Source organism: Colius striatus, chromosome 11 (assembly GCF_028858725.1).
Source record: "Colius striatus isolate bColStr4 chromosome 11, bColStr4.1.hap1, whole genome shotgun sequence".
NCBI lineage: Eukaryota > Metazoa > Chordata > Aves > Coliiformes > Coliidae > Colius > Colius striatus.
The window spans coordinates 6666825-6685607 of record NC_084769.1 but is presented as its reverse complement, the minus strand read 5'-3'; the positions used below and the strand labels follow the sequence as shown (position 1 = coordinate 6685607).

The 18783-nt window shown below is 36.4% G+C and overlaps 1 protein-coding gene across 1 annotated transcript in view; it reads left to right on the top strand.

The window, feature by feature from the left end:
• Positions 1–15497, top strand: part of SPOPL (speckle type BTB/POZ protein like) — a 37162-nt gene extending 21665 nt beyond the window's left edge. Inside the window, exons 5-11 of the mRNA XM_062004876.1 lie at positions 787–914; positions 4623–4800; positions 4895–4950; positions 6593–6715; positions 8902–9044; positions 9128–9181; positions 11255–15497. Of these exons, the coding sequence (XP_061860860.1) occupies positions 787–914; positions 4623–4800; positions 4895–4950; positions 6593–6715; positions 8902–9044; positions 9128–9181; positions 11255–11399 (827 nt within the window). The 3' untranslated portion in view covers positions 11400–15497. The remainder of the gene's footprint in view (positions 1–786; positions 915–4622; positions 4801–4894; positions 4951–6592; positions 6716–8901; positions 9045–9127; positions 9182–11254) is intronic.
• The last annotated feature ends 3286 nt before the right edge of the window (positions 15498–18783 follow it).

Here is an 18783-nt window from a genome sequence, read left to right as displayed (position 1 = left end):
CCTGAGGTTTGGTTTATGGAACAATTGGCCACCTTAATAGTGATTGTGCCATGTAAAATAACTAATCTTTCTGAATTTACATATACTTGTACTAATATGACTTTGAGAACCCTTTTGTGGGCTACAAACATTGGAACTGGGGGAAAAAAAGTGTTGTGTGGTCACAGCAAATCTGATGGGTTAAAATAATCTCGTAACTATGGCTAAAAGGTAAATATAAACAAGACTTTTTTTTAAATGACCAAAAATAGGTTTCCTTGAATGATTTTATTTCTCTTTTGCACTTTTAATTCTTTTACTGTATTTCAAAATAAATTTCAACCTATGAAATAAGATTTTCTGTTTCAGGAAGGAGTCAAAACAGGTTGTTATGACAACTGCAGAAGTGTTGTCAGAATGCCTTGTTGATGACAAATTCACTGTAATGGTACTTCCCTGTGAACAGTTTCTGTTTTGACATGTTTGCATTCTTAAACATTAACTGGAAGAACTCATCTCTTGTTGGATGCTGCTTAAGATAACATCTAAGGAGATGATATGGTTTGAGTTGCAAATTGTGCTCTACTAAGTTTTATCAAGTGTTTTATAAAACAGCACTATTACAACATTTTTGAAAGCCTTATGGGTTGTGGGTTTCCTAAAAAAAATATGACACATGACCCAAATGTGTTAAATTTATTTATTTATTTTTTATTAACACTTGGTCTTCATATAGAATTTTTAGGCGTCGTCGTTTGTTCATGTTTTTCTTTAACTTGCTTTATTTGTACGTCACTGTTTTATCAGAAAGCCAAAGAGCGTATCGATTTGTGCAAGGCAAGGACTGGGGTTTTAAGAAATTTATCCGAAGAGATTTTTTACTAGATGAAGCTAATGGTCTTCTCCCAGATGACAAGCTTACACTATTCTGTGAGGTGGGTATAGGGTTTTTTTTTTAAAGTGGTAAACTTGTAAATAAAATATTTTCTGCTCTAATAAATAGAGGTTGATAGAGGTTGATTTGAATAGTAATATGCTAGAAAAGTTGTCTTCTGTAAACTATGTACATGGTAAGGGACACATTTACTTGCTTTGCCTGCCTTGTATTTTGTCTTCTTTTTTGAATACACATTTACTGAAGTGTAGAATAAGTCTGAATTAATCAAATGCTGTTTGCCTTCTCTCTGAATCTGACAGGATTACACTAGTATAAGACTAGAATTATTTCTGCAAAGGTGGCTGATATGTGCTATCTCTAGTACTATTTTACTGAGGTAACTTCTTTAGATAAAAGTTGTGTCTAGAATTATAGGATTGTTTTTCACTGAATAAGCAAAATAACTAGTTGTCAATCTATATTCCTGTACTATCACAACTGATGGCCTTAACCAATGAACAGGCCTTTCAAGTGAATTAAAGACTTTATTTTTATAGTAACTGTTAGATTTTGTTTTCTGAACAAGTTTGAGAATCGTTTAGCAGGGGGATTGGACTAGATGATCTCTAGTAGTCCCTTCTAACACCTACCATTCTGAGTGATTCTGTGTGTGACTACTTAATGCTGAGAATTAATATTGAGAGCTGTGGCATAAATTTAATTTCATGGTGTATTATGGGTCACTTTCATAATATCAGTGAAGTTGGTAACCTAAATTGTCATATTAAAATTCAGTAAAACGCTTACTCAATGTTGAAAACAAACTAGAGAAAGTTGCAATGTAAGTACAGTGTATGTTAAATATACATTGGTCCGTTATCTTTGCTGCCATGGAGTGATTACTGACTTTGAAGGATGATAGATGCTCTAACTGCTAATAAGTTTGCTTTGATCTGTGTATTTACAGGAAATGTGTAAAATTGTCTTGGCAAGATTACAATTTAATTATATGTCATTATGCTGTGTAGGAAGAATAATTGAAATGTGGCCCTTGAGACTAGATATTGCAAATATAGTGCATCTTATTTTCACTTAGACAAGTTAAATTAGCTGCATGATAAATTTGTTATGAATACAATTATTTGGGTGATAAAAGCAGATGTAACAAGTGTTTTATGGTTCTGTAAAGATACTTTTGGGTATTTTCTCGTTTTAAGTTTGCCTCGTAATGAGTACTTTCAAGTAAATGAACAGCTCTTCAAAGTAGTGTTTGGTTTTAGAAATTAGGCCCTATCTAATTCCAGAGATAAAGTTTGTTTAAGCAAAAAAATTTGCACAAATACTGAATTTTCCAGGGAAAAATATTGTTTTTTAGACTTTCATGCTAATCTTTAAATATAACTTCTTGATGTTTTTTAATGTGAGTGGTTTTTGTGAAGTGTTTGACCTAACCTGATTATAAATACTGAAGGAAGGACAACATTGAGTTGTGCACAGCAAGCATGTTAAAATAAATTCTGAAATAAAAGGAAAATCCAAATACTTTAAAAGTTTATTTATTCTGATGTGTTCTTCTAGTTCTTCATCCGTCATTAAACATAACAGGTGGTGTTCGAAGGACCTGTTTCCATAGACAAGTCTGAAGTTTTTGTCCTTTAAAACTTCACTATAGGTTCTAATTTTGTTTACCTTCCTACTTGTGTCCTAGCTGGGAGACCAAATTACTACTTCTTAAAGCTCTATTGCACTAACCTTCATACAACTTACCGTATATAGCAGGTATTTAGTAAAGCTCACCAAGTACCTGCTGTTCTGGCCTTCTCTTTTCTCTGTGTTAGATTGCAGGAGGATTATTTGTTCTTCCTTGGCAGCAAAGATATTCTTTCTGTGTTGCCAGATGTTCAGATATGTCTTTGGCTTGGAAACCAGAGGAATGTTATGTTAAATGCTTTGTGAAGTCTAGTGTTGCCACTGACAAGTGACCTATTGGTTAAATATAACTTCATCATTTAATCATTTTAAGCAGTCTCTTCTCTGTTTCACTCAGTTCTTAGCATACAATCTGAAATTACTGAAGTCTTGCCAGTATTTGCATTTGCTAATGGAATAATAGATTCTCTGCAGGGATGTTTTTACTAGTGAGTGCTTACATAGATCTCTTATCTAGCATATGTTGAGAGAGTAGTCTAGAGTATCACTTACATCCTCTTTACTATCAGGCCACCACAGATTCAAACCCAAGAAAATGATACACATCTGTGTTGTCATCGTGCAGACTTGTTCAAGTCCTAGTTTATACACTTGTATACCTTCATGTGTAAGGTTGTATAAAATGCAAACAGGACTTGTGCCCCTAAAGTATTTGTGCTGTACAAAGCTGCATAGCTTTCCAAGCAGTGAAGTAAATCAGTGGGTTTTTTCAGTGTTGTATAGTCTCACTGTGAAAGTGAAGTTTTGCAGTGCTTTGAGGGTTTAGGTTTTTTCCCCCTTTAAAAGGTAGAATATTATAAAGGAATTTCTTATAATCACAAGGGGATATAGGATGAAACAGGGAATTAGGCAATGATTCAAATCCCCAAGCTGCTGTCTTAATTGGATCATCTTCCTCTTGTGATCTGGAGTTTGGCTTGCAATGCTCTGACTTTCTATGAAGCTGAGCTACGCTATTTTTGCTTTATGCCAGATTTATTCCAGATGCCGTGCCTCTGGAAATCAGACAAAGCACAGATCTTAGCAGCATCAGCATTTTCTCTTTTAATATATAATCCTAATTTTTAATATTTGAGAAATGCAGTGATCAAGATGTTGTTGTGTGGCTTTTTTCTTTACAAAGGTTTTATTCTCAGGTGTGTACTCTCAGACAACAGAAGTAAAACCTGCTGAGCTCTTCTATTTCCCCAACATACTGATTAAAAGAACTTATTAGGTAAAAATACCTGAAAAAAACAAGGAAGAATGCTACTGTTTTATCTACTACTTATGTGAAAGGCATTTACATGGCGAATAATGGCAATATATTGACTTCAAGTGCATGTATTTCACAGTTTTCTTAACTAGTTCTGTACAGAAATTACATCCTCTGAGGATGCATTTTGTCGTTTAAGTTATTTACCTACCACATCTCATTTCATCGACTTACATTTTTAAAAAATTACATTAGTCTCGTTTAAAAACATGATTTCTGGGTCAACTGGACACAGTAAGATGAAGTAATGCGGGAGCTATGTCACTTACTTTGCTTTATTACATTGCAGGTTAAGTATAGACTTACTGTAGTTAAAATGAGGACCATCATACTACTCGAAATTTCTCTGTGTTATTCTCATGAAGCTTTCCTGTGACCTTGTGAATCCTGATGATCTGTTTAGAGTTTTATATTGTCTGTGTCTTCCTTAAATGTGTGAAGAGCCTTGAACTGTTAATATATCTCTGAAATAGTCTTAACTTTTATTTTTTGATCCTGCTGGTATCCAAGAACTGTATCTGACCCTGACTTATTTACTTTGGCATTTCTGTCAGATGACATGTAGTATTGTGCTCTCTCGTTTTGGTTGGATAACTACACAATGTTAGTCTCTCTAAGTAAAGTCCTATTTGTTCTACTTTTAAGTAAACTGTAAAGCATTAGATTATGGTTCTCACCTAATGCCAGAAACACCACTGTTTTTGCTTTGCAATTGCTGAAACTTGTAGCAATAGGTACTGTAATTTAATTATTATTGGCATTCAGTTATGAAGGAGTTGTCTTGCTGTGATTTTCTGTTAGGTAAGCGTGGTCCAAGACTCAGTAAATATATCAGGACAGTCTAATACAAACACTTTGAAGGTACCTGAATGTCGACTAGCAGAAGATTTAGGGAATCTCTGGGAAACAACAAGATTTACAGATTGCAGTTTTTATGTAGGAGGACAAGAATTCAAAGCTCATAAATCTGTCCTTGCAGGTACTTTCTACTTTTGTATTGCTATTATTTTGTAATTAAAATTGCTGAAAGTGTTAAATTTGATGATATTTACTGTTTACTTTTCTCGCTACAGCACGATCTCCAGTTTTTAATGCAATGTTTGAACATGAAATGGAGGAAAGCAAAAAAGTAAGCCTCACTTGAAAACTTTACATGTAAATATTTGTATGTTGTGAAAAAGGGAAAGCTTACAGAAATCTTGAAATATTGCAAGTTGAGGAGAGTAAGTACTGCATGATAGTGCATGAGTGCAGGAGGTACTGGTCCCTAGTGCTCTCCTGGTGAGTTCAGCTGGAGTGTCTTTGTTTAGAAAGAGCAGACAGGGCTGACTGGAGAGGCTGTAGATTTGGGTTTTTAGGTTCTTGTATCTGCCCTAGGTAAGTTTTGGGTTGGTTTTTTTCTAATGTTGGCTACTGATGTAATTGGTCTGGTAATCTCAGCCCCTTTTAGCTTCAGTTATACCTTGACAACTAAAGTTCTGCTTTAGCATATTAGTGCATATGGTAGCTAGGACACAGAAGCAACAGGTGAGTTGTGACTCAAATTAAGCCTTGAGGCAGTGAAGTGCTCCTTTTCATTCACAGTTTCTGCAGGCACTTGACCTATGTGTGTGTTTTGGATGGATAGTTACTTAATAAGCATAAAGAGCTGCTTCTGCTTTTATTGCACTGTCTCCCACAGTGAGGAGCTGTTTGTGTCTTTTGTGAAGCATAATATCTAAAATGGGTTGGTTATGGGTAGGATCCATGAAAAGGCAAAGAATTGATCGACTCACTAATGGTTTATAATAGGGAATCATCATGTAGTCTTGGAGGCTGCAAGGATGCCTCTTGTGTGAACAAACACTGAATGTGGTATTGCAGTACAACTGAGTTTTGCAAACATGGCATTTTTCTTCCCTGTACTTGTCCAATCTGGAAACTTTCAGAGGTAGAATGGGAATATTGGAAGCATTTTATTATCATTTTTGACTGAAAGGAGCACAGACATGTCCCAGCTTCAGTAATGTGATGTGCCAGGCACCTTCACTTTCATGTCAGCAGTAAATCTCCAGTACACCCCTACTCCTAAATACTCTCTGTGGCTCAGTGGATAGGAAACCAGAACATGTACATCTCATGTGCTCATAGCCTTTGATTTTTGTACTCCATTCAATAGTCTGGTTCTTGCTTCTACATATTTGACATAAATTCCTGCTTTGTTAGTTGCTTATAGGGAATAGTATTGGAGAATGGGGTCAAGCACGTGGAATCACAGTTTTATTAGTGCTCTCTTCAGCTACATGATGACAGTTAGATGTGCTGCTTTGTTTGCTTTTTGTATTCTGAGAACAAAACATAGGCTGTGTTGACTCAATTTAACTTGAGCCAAAAAGGTCTCACTTTGTTCCCTCTAGTGCTCTGACTTCTGATATTCCAAGCACATCATTGTTGGATTGGAAACTCAGCAGCACTTTTAAATATTCCTGAAACTGTGCCTTGAATTTTATGTACAGCCTGTGCAATAGAGTCCAGGGACATTTCTAGAAAAAAAGTTGCAATTACTTTTTATTGCTGAAGCTTTTTCCAACTGTGTTCTACCTGACTTTTAGAGCTGCTGCTTTTGATTACTTTCTGCTTGATGTTGCTGAATGTTAACTTAAATTTGTAAGGATTTTATGTGATGATGGATGGCAAAAGCTTGTGGTGTTCATACAGATGATATTTGATATGTTCACTTCAGAGTTGTAGCTAAATTTCAGAGGCTTTTATTGATTTTTCTTCTTTATCAGAATCGTGTAGAAATAAATGATGTAGACCCTGAAGTTTTTAAAGAAATGATGAGATTCATTTACACAGGAAAAGCACCAAACCTTGAAAAAATGGCTGACAATTTGTTGGCAGCTGCAGACAAAGTAAGTAATTGACTCCTAAGTTACCAAACATGGTGTTTGCTTGTGCAATGTTATTTTTTTTTCAGATTGATGTAGGTATTTTGATATTTTTAAAGAGAAACATCTCACCAGAAAAGGAGAAAGATGGGAAAGAGCAGAAGGCTGATAAATCTTTCTTGGCCAGAAGTTTTTCAGATATTGTATTTCTTACCCTTTTTTTTTTTAAGTTGGGAACCACTAATACGATTTGTAAAGTCATAAAACATATCTTAGATTGTTGTATTATTGAAGAGGATCTAAACAAGTGTTTGAATTAACTGTGCTCCCTAAAGTACTGCTGCTTCAGAACTTTCATCTTTTTGTCTTCCCTACAAACATAATAGTTCTAATCTTTCATCTCTTCTGTATTGGGATCTTGTCTACTCTTTAAATTGTCACTCTGTGAAATAGTTTTTCTGCTATGATTTTTGAGATGAGGAGACTTAGCAGCACAGCAATGAAGGTGAAATTATTTCCTTTCATATCACAATTTAGTTTTCTTACTTTTTAAGAGACCCAATACCTTGTGGTTTTTTTCTTCACTGCTTTGCAGCTTGAGATGAAGTTTTAGTTAGCTGTCCTCAGAAGTCACACAGGTGTCTTTCCTTGAGGAGTCATAAGTAGTTTAAAATCCAGAAAATACTCACTTCAGTGCATGAGGGAAACTCTTTCAGCTGACAATACAGTCATTTCTTTAACTTTTCAATTTCTGAATTGGTTGTGCAGTCATATCTTTGTAACATTATTGCTGAAAGCTACCTGTTCTCATAATCAATCCTAATATAAGTACTTTAAGGTAATGAGTTATCCCAGAAGTTAATTTCAAAAAGCAATTGTGGGGTTTTTTTTACTGGCAGCTGAATGTGTTCTATTTTTTCAAGTTCTCTTGAGCTGATACTGCCCTGACTTTTGGGACTTTCTATTCTTATTCTTTTCACCTCTCATTGCCAACACCCCATTTGCCAAAACTGATGGTGTTTTGTCCAGTTTCAGTATACTCAGGCAGGAATGGTGTTATTTTATGAATGCTCGCCTTTACTAAGGGCATAATTCATAATTGTGGAGAATATTATACAGTTGTATGATTGTCTGCAATACTAGGAAAGAAAAATGGTGAGCTAGGACATCCCTATAGGTTTTTCTAAGTTAGAAACTGCTAGAAACTTTCAAATATTCCTTCTGAATATGAAATAATCTAAAAATTAGTGTTCTGCATAATGCAAAGGCATAACATAGTTCTGTATCATGCAGAGGCATTACACTGCTGTATTACCTGGTAAAGTCAGGTTTGTTATCATTTATTTACTCTAAATAGAAGTATCCTGAGGAATAGTACATTAATAAAGCTGAAGTAAAATTTCATAGGTCTAGAAACACAGAAGTTATCTCAATAATTTGGTTTTTAAGTGTCATTTCTTCATTATGTAGAACAGTTGTTAATACAAATGTAGGAACATCAACTTGAATATATGTCACTCGGGTGTCTAAAACTCTTTTCAGACTTGAAAACCATATCTGAAGTGTACTAAACTAAACAAGATGGGTATAGCCTCAGTAGAAATGTATACAGCTGAATGAAACCTGTTCAGGCTATGACAGCATTAAAAAAACAAGTACAACTTATTCATGCAAGATATAATAAGGGAATGGAATTATTTTATATCAGTTTCTGGTAGACTGTGTCAAAGGTTTGGAAGAAATCAGGAAATTCAGATATGGAGATGGGGCTAAACTTAGAACAAGCTATTTTCAAAGAGGCTATTTTCTTTTCCCTTGGACTGTTTCCTGCAGCTTTCCACTTTATAATTTCTTGTCTCTTGCTTGAAGCTGAAAACCTGTCTAATGATGATTTTGATAAAGAACCTGTATGTCTTCCTCCCTTACCAAACTGAAGACAAAAGTTTCCAAAGGAGTTGTTTATTGCTTTAATTAAGGCTCTTCCAGTAAAGCCTTTGATGAGTTTGTGTCAAACCTAATGCACATCTCTTGCTATTTGGATCCCTTCAGTGCAGCATGTCAAATTTTGAGTTACCTCTTTGGAAGCATTTTGATGTTAAGCTTGGGGGGTACACCAAACATTTCCATGTCTGGAACCATTTTAGAAACTAGAGATAATGGTAGAAAGAATGAGTTTGAAGAATGATTAGTGTAGTTTTTTCTTTTATCAGTATGCACTGGAACGGCTGAAGGTCATGTGTGAGGAAGCACTCTGTAGTAACCTCTCGGTAGAAAATGTTGCTGACATTCTTATCCTCGCAGATTTGCACAGCGCTGAACAGTTAAAAGCACAAGCAATAGACTTTATTAACAGGCAAGTAATCTTTGAGACTCTTAAGTATATTTGTGTTTATGCTTTGTGTACCTTTTCAATATTGGCAGAGTTCTCTCTTACAGGTGCAGTGTTCTTCGACAACTTGGGTGTAAAGATGGGAAAAACTGGAATAGCAAGTAAGTTTCCATGCCTCACGATGCTCTATATTAACACTGCTGAATAGACTGCAGGTCTTAAGAACTGTTGCTTCATTTCCACGCTACTGAGGCCAGTCACTGAGTCTATCTAAAGTAGGATTTGGCAAATGCTACCCCAGTTAAGACTGTGACTTCCTTGAAATGATAGGGAGAGTTAACTGCCCTCCAGTATAAGATCAGTAGCTGGTTTTCATTTCTCTTCTAGGACATCTCAGTGCTGTGAGATGGTGGCAGCAGCCTTTATAAAGGAAACCATTGTTTTTGCTAACCAGAAGTGCCAATCCTAGCGTGGTTTCAAGACTTGCTTAGGTCAACCTGAGCTTGCAGTATATTTCCAAAGAAAGGAGGGCAATTGCTTTTTCTGCCTTCAGCGAGATGTTTGTGCACCTTTCTACATGCCAGCACTCGCACTCTGGAGGCCACACAACTAGTCAGTCAGGTCCCTCTGATCTGGCTGACTCTGTAAATGCTCGTGCCTTCACTGAAAGTAGGTTTAGAAGATGTGATTCAGACTGTAGGACTGATTGCAGCATATATTTAGAACAGCTCAAGTGAATCATGGAGTAGAAGATAGCAGCTTCAGAGTAGCCAGCAGTAGGCTGAAACAGGAAGACAGCAGAACTTTTATTTTTTAGTGTCAGAATCTCCAGAGAAGTGAAAAGCTGAGTTGTATCAGTTACTTCAAAATTAGTATTTCTCCTTTAAAAATCAGAGTCTTCACAGGCTTAAAGATTCAGCATGTGGAAAAGGATGTGATGGCAGAGGGAAATAGTAAAACAGCAGTAGAAAAAGAAAGACAAGTCAAAATGCATAATAATGTAAACTAATGGATGTGTCCCTTGTCAAGTGATTTGGAACTTGGTGAGCTGATTTCTATCGCAGTTGCTAGTAAAGACACTGGTCACCTTTGCTTCAGCTGAAGCATCTACAATTTGTTGGGGAAATAATGCCAGAGGGCCTGGTTTAATTTACTGACTCCAGGTACCAGGGAGTCTGAACTTTGGTATTGTTTCTCAAGGCACTTACCTTTACTGACTTGCAGCAGAAGATCGAAGGTTTGCATTGTGAATCTGCAAAAGGTTTTCGAGAGCTCATATAATGTAGAGCTCAGCTGCTAACTTCATGCTTGACAATGTTCCTGAAACTGTATCAGAGTGCTCACCAGAGGCTTTTGAAAATGCAGGGCAATGGAAACTTGGGATTGATGCAAAAGCTATTAGTTCCAAATCACAAATGTATCCTGTGTCAATGTGGCTTGCATCCTAATCAGTGTAATATTTTTACATGCAGAGTGAATGTTGTGCTTTTGTTCTATATTATTTCACAGAAAAGTAGATATATACATTGAGTGAACACATTCTTCTTTTAATCTCCTGGATGTCAGTGTGATACTTGCTGAAATCTGTTGTAGCTTCTGTATTAGTCAAAAATCAACAGTGTCTTTTGAAAGCTATTCTGAACGTAATCCATGATCGTGTACTGAAAGGGGAGTGTATATTCTCAAGAGTGCTCCACTGGTACTGAAACTGTGAGCCTGCTAGTGAAGGGTTCTGTAGTCAGGCAGCTAATCTGTCTTCATGGCCTTTTCTAGTATATGAACTACATCATTTTTAGCTGCAGTTTCAGCTGATTCATCTTGTCATCCTTCTCTCTCTCCAAATTGAGCATGCCCTTCTATGTAATGGGATTATCATGTCTTCCCTTGCTTTTCGCCTCTACACTAGACCTAATTTTCTCTTAGTTTTCCTCCTATTTTTATTGTTTTCCTGAGCAATTTCAAGGTGATTATCTTAACACAGTGCCCAGTTTTGGATGCAGTTCTCTAGCTGAGGCCTTGCTGGTACTGAGCAGAATAAGTACCCTATGTCCTGCATGTGATGATATTAATACACCCAAATTGCAGTTTGCTGCTTCTTCCCAATGGCATCCTTCCTGATGTTGATAAAGCCTGCTGTCTCATGGTGCTCAACTGCTCCTCTGCAGCAGTTCTGCCTTCATTTGTGCATTTATTTTGTAAAACGCTGTGACTATTCTTAATGCTTCTGTTTTCAGCCAAGCAACAGACATAATGGAAACTGCAGGCTGGAAGTCCATGATCCACTCCCACCCTCACTTAGTAGCAGAGGCCTTTCGCGCGCTCGCATCTGCACAGTGTCCACAGTTTGGCATTCCACGCAAACGGCTAAAACAGTCCTGAAATCTTCCATGAACTTTAGAGAAATTGAATTGACTCTACTCCTCCATGTCCAGAGGTGTTTTCACAAACCATAACAAGAGTTTTTGTTATCCTTGTCCACAGAACAGAAGCTGAAAAAGCCTATTGTTTGCTTTTCAGATGGATAATTTATGGTTTAATCCTCAGCTTTAAATTAGACTGATTAATTCACTGAAAGGCCTTAAATTATCTTCAATGACTCTCTAGTCCATATAGTCTAATGTATCTTGATTTTTTTATTATTATTTTTTAATGTGCCTTGTCTTTTTGACTAGGCTCTGCAGGATTGCACTAGCTCCATAATGCAGTAAAGTTGATAACTGAAGATTAATTTTTTTGAAAGGGATCTTCCATTATTTTCAGAAGAAAAAAAGAAAGAATGATTATAGTTTGGTCCTGTGCTAACTGGAAGGTTTTGACTAGCTTCTCATTCAAAGCACTTGGACCAGAGGCACGTAATGTAGCCCAGACAAGTGCTGAATAGAGGGAGAGCCTGTTTACCTTCAGCGAATGCCTACAGGCTATTTATGGCAATATATTGCTTTGAACATAATTTATTTTTCATTGTGGGGGGCAAATATGCAATGGTTTGGCCCAAAAAAAATGTATTTTCATTACAGTTTGTAATGCTTATTGTGTGTGTGTGTCAAAGCTGTCCAAATGGTAAAAAGAAACACGGAATAAACCTCTTGGCTTGTGTTTCTTTACGGTCCATCGTTAGTTTACATTTAATGCAGAACTGAACGAGAGGTAAAGACTGTGAAAAGGTGGAGAGTTCAATGTGAAAACACAGTAGTATTGTATAAGGAAGAAATATATCCCACGTGTATGGTTACATTAGAAAAGTAAAGGATGCATAGAATGACCAAATGTAAATTGAAGAAATGGGCCAAATGGATTCCGAATATGCACTTTTAATGTGTAACTTTTGTATGTCGTGTGGTACATATATATTTTGCTTTTGATGAATTAATGAGGTACAGGTAATTGTGGCTTAACTTTTTAGATACATTTTAAGATGCCCACAGCCACATGGGATTTAGTTTTGTTAGAAGAGAAAGGCATGTCTTTCTAAGACTCAATTGAAGGTGGCTATTGCAAGCTTTCATATTTAAGTGACAGAATATTTTCGCTTATTTGAAAAAGGCATGTGAATGGTAAAATTTTGAAGACATTTTTCCCATCTTGATGTATGTGCAGGGCATCCATTAACACCTAAGGAGGTTATGCACACACACATCGGGAGAAGTATTGCCCTGAAATGTCAGATGGTATTTGCAAGCACAGACTTGCTCAGTCTTGCATTTCAGTTATTGTACTAGCATTGTGGATGGTATTGAAATTCTGCATAATGTGAAAAAGGATGAAACATTTGTAAACTGCTTGTCATGGGCCAGTTCTTTATTATATGAACCTTAGCTTTAATATCAACATCCTCAGTGTTTGATAGCTTTGTTTACAATTGGGAGGAAAAGTCTACGGTAGTGGACACTCTAAATGTTTCCTGAGTTATTGCATTGAGTTTACTGTAATAGTGATAATATGCTATATTTCTTTTTTGAGAAGACTTGGGTTTAGCAGTGGGAAATGGGAGATCTCACTTAATTTATAAATGTATTTGCATAAGGGTTTTAGTTCACCTATTAAAAGAATTATGCAGGGAGGAGCGAGGAAGAATTTCAGATTGTTTACTATCTTAAAATCTATCTCCATCCTCATTTCATTGAGATTCATCTGAATTGCTCTGAAGGAAATTTTTAGAGGAAAGAAGATATAGTTTTTTATACTTTGGCATCTAGTAAACCGTTAGCAAAAGGAAATTGAAACAAATGCCCAGTCCCATTTTGAAGAAGAAAATAACCTCTAAACATGCATTTTCTTCTTGCCTTCTAACTTAATCTTTATGATGGATAAAATGTAAAACCAGAAACTTTAATAGTACGTAAGGCATCAAATTATATATTTACAGAGATTTATCCTTTTATCAGTTTAAAAATATTTATCTAAAATAAGGTCTCATAAGCATTCTTCACAGTAAGATATAAAGGTAATTGTTCCCTCCGAAATAGTGATGTTCTTGCTGCACTGTGTAATGCATTAGGACTATGTATCGTCTCACTCATCACTGGTAAAACTTGCAGCTCTAACATACAAAGTGACTTGAATATTTAATGCTGTAATGATTGTCCAGTTCAGCTTGTTCTAAACAACATACAGTAATCAAATGGAAAGCTTAAGGACTTTTATGAAAACTTTCTTTTTAGAAGCTTAATAGCACACTTTGTACCAAAAAAAATGTCAGACACTGTGCTGTAATGTTCTCTCCATTGTAGAGCGTCCACTTTTCAAGTCAGGCAGTGTATACCATACATTACACTAACAGGAAAAAAAGAGAAACCACGATAATCGATCTGTTTAGATTTGATTTTATTTATTATGTGTGTTTTCAACTTCTGTCGGCTCTTAAGAAAAAGGTAAAACAGTTGCTGTATTCTTCAGTGAGTGCACTAATTATTCACCTCCTCTTTAATTAACTGCATGCAGTGTTCTCACTGGAATGGGATAGCTGGTAATTACAACCACCTCCTTTGGAGTCAGTAGCTTGTTTTGATTCCCCACGTCTCAAGAGCTTGCCCTTCAAAACCTCACTTGTCAGTTCGGAGTGCAGCACATAGCTTTCTGTCTAATACAACGGGCAGTTTTTTTCAGGCTGAAACCTTAGGGGTTTTTCTTAGTTTTCTATACAGATTAGGAAAGATGATGTATGAAGGTGCCACATTTTTGGCTTGCCAACACTACTCCCTCGGACAGATGTGAAGCACTGCTGCCGTACCTTTCTGGGGAGAACCCTGCATGTGTCCTGTGTGTGTGTGCGTGTGTGTATGACTGTGCGGTATTCTTTTGTCAAGAATGACATTCTAAAAATAAGGACTCAATTTGCTGTTAAAATGCGATTATGTGTTATATATATATTTTTTTTCTCCATTTGAACCTCTCCTAAGGAGATACTTCGGGTGGAAGATGCTTCAATAACTACTCCTTGTTTCCTAGTCCATTTACTGCATGCAGAAGTATGAACACATTGTGCCTTTTTAGGAAACTGTTGTAACGAAGGGAAGATCTAACAGGATACAAGGTCTTTTTTTTAAAGATATTTCTAAAAGTGAAAGACAATGCTATATGATACACAACTGAGATGGGAAAATTACAAATTACCCATTTGAGCTCTATTGCATGTTGCTTCCGAAATTCAGTTTCACTGAGGTAGAAACCACACAAAACAGGTGGAATGAGTATTACAGATACAAGTTGAGTAATAGTATATTTTTGTGAAAATGTGAAAATATTTACTGTTACAAGGTAAGTGTATGTCAAAATGTAATAATCATGGACACAAAGTTAGTTTTACAAGTTACTCTAGTTCTGATGTTTTTCTAAATGTTGACTATTTAGTATGAAGTTCCCCTTCGCACAGAAGGTTGGTACAAGACCTATATGGAGATCATGATCCTTTTAAATCCTCGTGACAAAGTTTTTCTCCCTTGGGAGACTAAAGCAATGTGCAGTATTTGAAACTGTGTTTCACAAAAGACAGTGAATTGCAAACGTGAGGTATTGCTACCGGAATCAGGGTTGACTTTCGCTGAATTTTACAGCTGGTTACAATTCCTGATCTTAATTGATTTCTTTTGGTTTTGGTAATTGACAGATGGAACGTTCACTGTCCGTGTTTATCTGGTGATGATGGTGTCTTTAGTGCAGAGAGTAGCTCGGTAGCTAGCAAGACACTGACTTGTCTCATCATTTGGCTTCTGCTTACAGTAAATGGACTATGTTTGTAAAAGGGAATTCACTATTTCAAGTGTTTTGCAAGGAACTTCGCTGTTATTTGTAACCTGGTTTTTGAAGGCTTAAGATCAATGAGTCCTATTTGAGAAATTAAACCGGTGAAATGACTTTAGACCTGTTTTGGGGTGGAAAAAATGATTAAGAGAATCCAGATATGTAAACAGTTGTATCAAACCATCCAGCCTTTTTTTATCAGCTGATGTTAATGGTGAAATACTTTTTGTACCTTGTTGCTGAAAATATTTTTGCATTTCAGCACATCAAGTTACAATAAAGTTGTTACTTATACAGAGTGTGTCTGTGTGGCTTGTATTTGGGGCTGTTTATTCCTGGATGTGTTAACAATAGCTACCTTCACTTCTCTCCTTTGGGAAAGGTATTTTACCAGCGCTGTCAATTGATCTAGTGTAAAATAACACTGCTGTCCTTTTGGAAGCCTTATTTTTGATGGGAGGGAGGATCATTATTGCAGTTTTGCTCTGATCTCCACTAACTTAGTTATTTTTCCATTTTGACACTTTGAAATAACTTGGAGCTCTGAACAGCTTATAACTTGCTTACCTGAGAAATGACTGCCTTTACACAGACTCTGTCAGAACTGACATTCCGTGGGAAGAAGAGTTGATCCTGTGGTAATGAAGATGGGCTTCCTGGGTTTGAAGAGATTTGATTTCTTTTTCAATCTATCATCAAAAACTCTGTATTTTTTTTTTTTTCCTGTCAAGGAGCATAGGCTTGTAATGACCACATACAGCAGGAATGTTGCTTGCATTTTTTATGGGAAAAGTGCTATGGAGTAGTCATCTATATGAGTAGTTGATGGGATGTAATATGTTCTAGATATTTTGCAAAGATATAAGACTGTTGATATGCTGCACTGTGTTTGACTTGAGCCACACTGAACTCCAGAAAACAACGTCAAGGTAAGTTACTCTGTAAAGGAGTATGCAGACCACTTGAACACCCACTTGAACACACACATACACACAGTTACCTGTCTGGTGTTACCTGGGCTTCAGCAAGAATGTGCCACGGTGGGCCATTGCAGTTCTTCCTTAAGAGGACTTGGGTGACAAATAAGGATACAGGACTGTCTCAGATATCTTAACATAGCACATTGCACGTTCCTAGAAGTAGAACAGCAAAATTCTCCATGTTTGCTTAAAACAGACTTCCCTGAAGTTACTCCACAGGGACTCAGCCCAAAGTTTCTTGTGGAGTTTCTATCAACGGTGGTGTAACTTACACCTTCACAGTAGCCTCCAAGGGAAATGTGACTGGTTACCCTTGTAATAAGAATTTATTGTCCAAGTTTCTGAACTGAGCTTCAACTTTTAGGTAAAGAACATGAAACTTTGTTATTTCTTTTTTACAAGACTATATTTTTATCCTTAGTCTTTCAAAAGTACTTTCTTCCTGAGATGTTTGTCTTGTCATTTGAAAATTTTCTTCATTATTCAGCAAAATGGTTTCAATTTGTATTGACTAAAAAAAGCACCTATTCTAAACTGAATTCTAATAGTCTTTTGTGTGGAAATTGGGCACAAAACCAAAGCTTTTTCTTGTTTTAGATGAATGCTTCCGTTAAAAGTATTTTGTGGTGTCAATCTGTCTGAATCTTGATTTAACTAAAATATGCCTAGTAACTTTTTAGCAGCTTTCTGAGAATTCTCGGTCCATTGTATGTCCTTCTCCTTGTAAAAAGGGAAAGCTTAAATAATGCATCTTGTGTGGTATTGATACATCTCTCACTGTACCGAACTGCCAGCCCTGATGTCATATGGAGAAGTGCCAGATTAAGCAATCCCTGTTACTGCCACTAGAAGAAAAGGGTTTCAGAGTGCAGCCTGAGCAATCATAAGTGAGAAATATTAAAACGTATCTTTGTGCCACCTCTGCAGAATTCATAGCTGAAATTGACTAATCATGACAACTTGCATCTTAATATTACCGTGAGAACTTTTGCCTTATTCTAGGATCTTACCTAACTTACTGTTCTACTTAGATAAACTTACTGAATTCTTTGTTGTGTTCTATATGGAAGAATAAAACATTTTAATGTTTTCCTATGTTTTAGATGACTTCTGTCATTATTTAAGATGGAGTATAATCCTACTCCACTACAAATTTTACTTGCTATGTTTAAGTAAATTATATTAATGATCAAACTGCTTCCACCATAAACAACTGCTCAGTGGGTAGTGTGCTAATAGAGGAAATGCTGTTAATTGCTGTGAAAGAGTAGATTTAACAGTTTATATTTCTGAAAAGTTTCTCTTAATTCCACTATAGGAGTGTGGGTTTATTATCATCAGTTTTGAAGATTCCTTCCTTGTTCTCTTAGAGAAGGCTGGAATAAATGCAAATGCAGACATGGAATGAAGCATTTCAGATGTGTGATACAAAGGACTTGCTTTGCCACTGCAAGCACTGCATCTGGGCAAATAAACCACCCCAGACTCAGCTGTGACAATCCATGAGTGCTTTGGACTAGACATGGCATTCCAGTGGTTGTCAAATAAGTTATATTTTAAACAGTATGTGAAGTTGATGCTTCAAGTGTAAAATTGAGTTTCTCCTAAGTCAAATATAAATAATAGAAATGAGCTTGTGATTTGAGGCTTGGGACAGCGGGAAAAAAAAATTGCAGAGTTTTCTTGACCTTGGCTTGTAGAGAAACTACCCAGGAGTGTTTTGAGTTCTCAGGTAAAGTATTTTGAAGGAGACTTAAAGCTGTAGCAGCATGTGATATGATCATTTTGCAGAGCAGAGGGTGATTGGACTTCCTCTGAAAACATGACACTAACATTTGTCTTGCATCTTCAATAGAGTCAGGAGCATAACATCTTTTTGTGCAGGTAGCGTATTTGAGTAAACGATATGTATATAATGAGTGAAAATCTGGGCTTTGCCAAATGTATGCATGTTTCATGTGTTGGCAGTGATAGTCATGTGGAAAATAACTTGCAGTATGTCAGACTTTGTGCTGCTGATCAGCATGCAGGCAATTTGCTGCACTTTAAGTTATGGTTTTTGACTTCCCACATTTCTCACTGTGTACTTGACTGAGTCATTTCAGTTAAGAAAGGTAATTTTTGAAGCTTATGCAAAAAAACTGATAGGGTGACTTCTTAAAGCATAGAAGCTTTAACTGCAGGCAAACTTCCTATTTTAACCTTAATTGCCAAGTCAATTATTTAAAATGTTTCAGGTTTAAGTTGATAACTTTGTGTAAGCTCTAATTTTGTGTTATGTGCCCAATTTTCTAAGCCAGCTGTGTTAAGTTTGTAGAGTCTTGGAATTTTAAAACAAACTTCCTACTTGTTGCTAAAGCATGCAACTAAAATGTTTACCTACTGTGGTCAGCAGAGACCAAACCTTGCTTAGGATTGGCACTCAGTCCCCAGATTAAGTGTTGTGATGTTCTCCAGAAAGCCTACACCATATGTTTTAAAGGGGGGGGGGGGGGAATACATTTATTGCATTTTGCATCTTGTCGCTGTCAGATCTTGCAAGT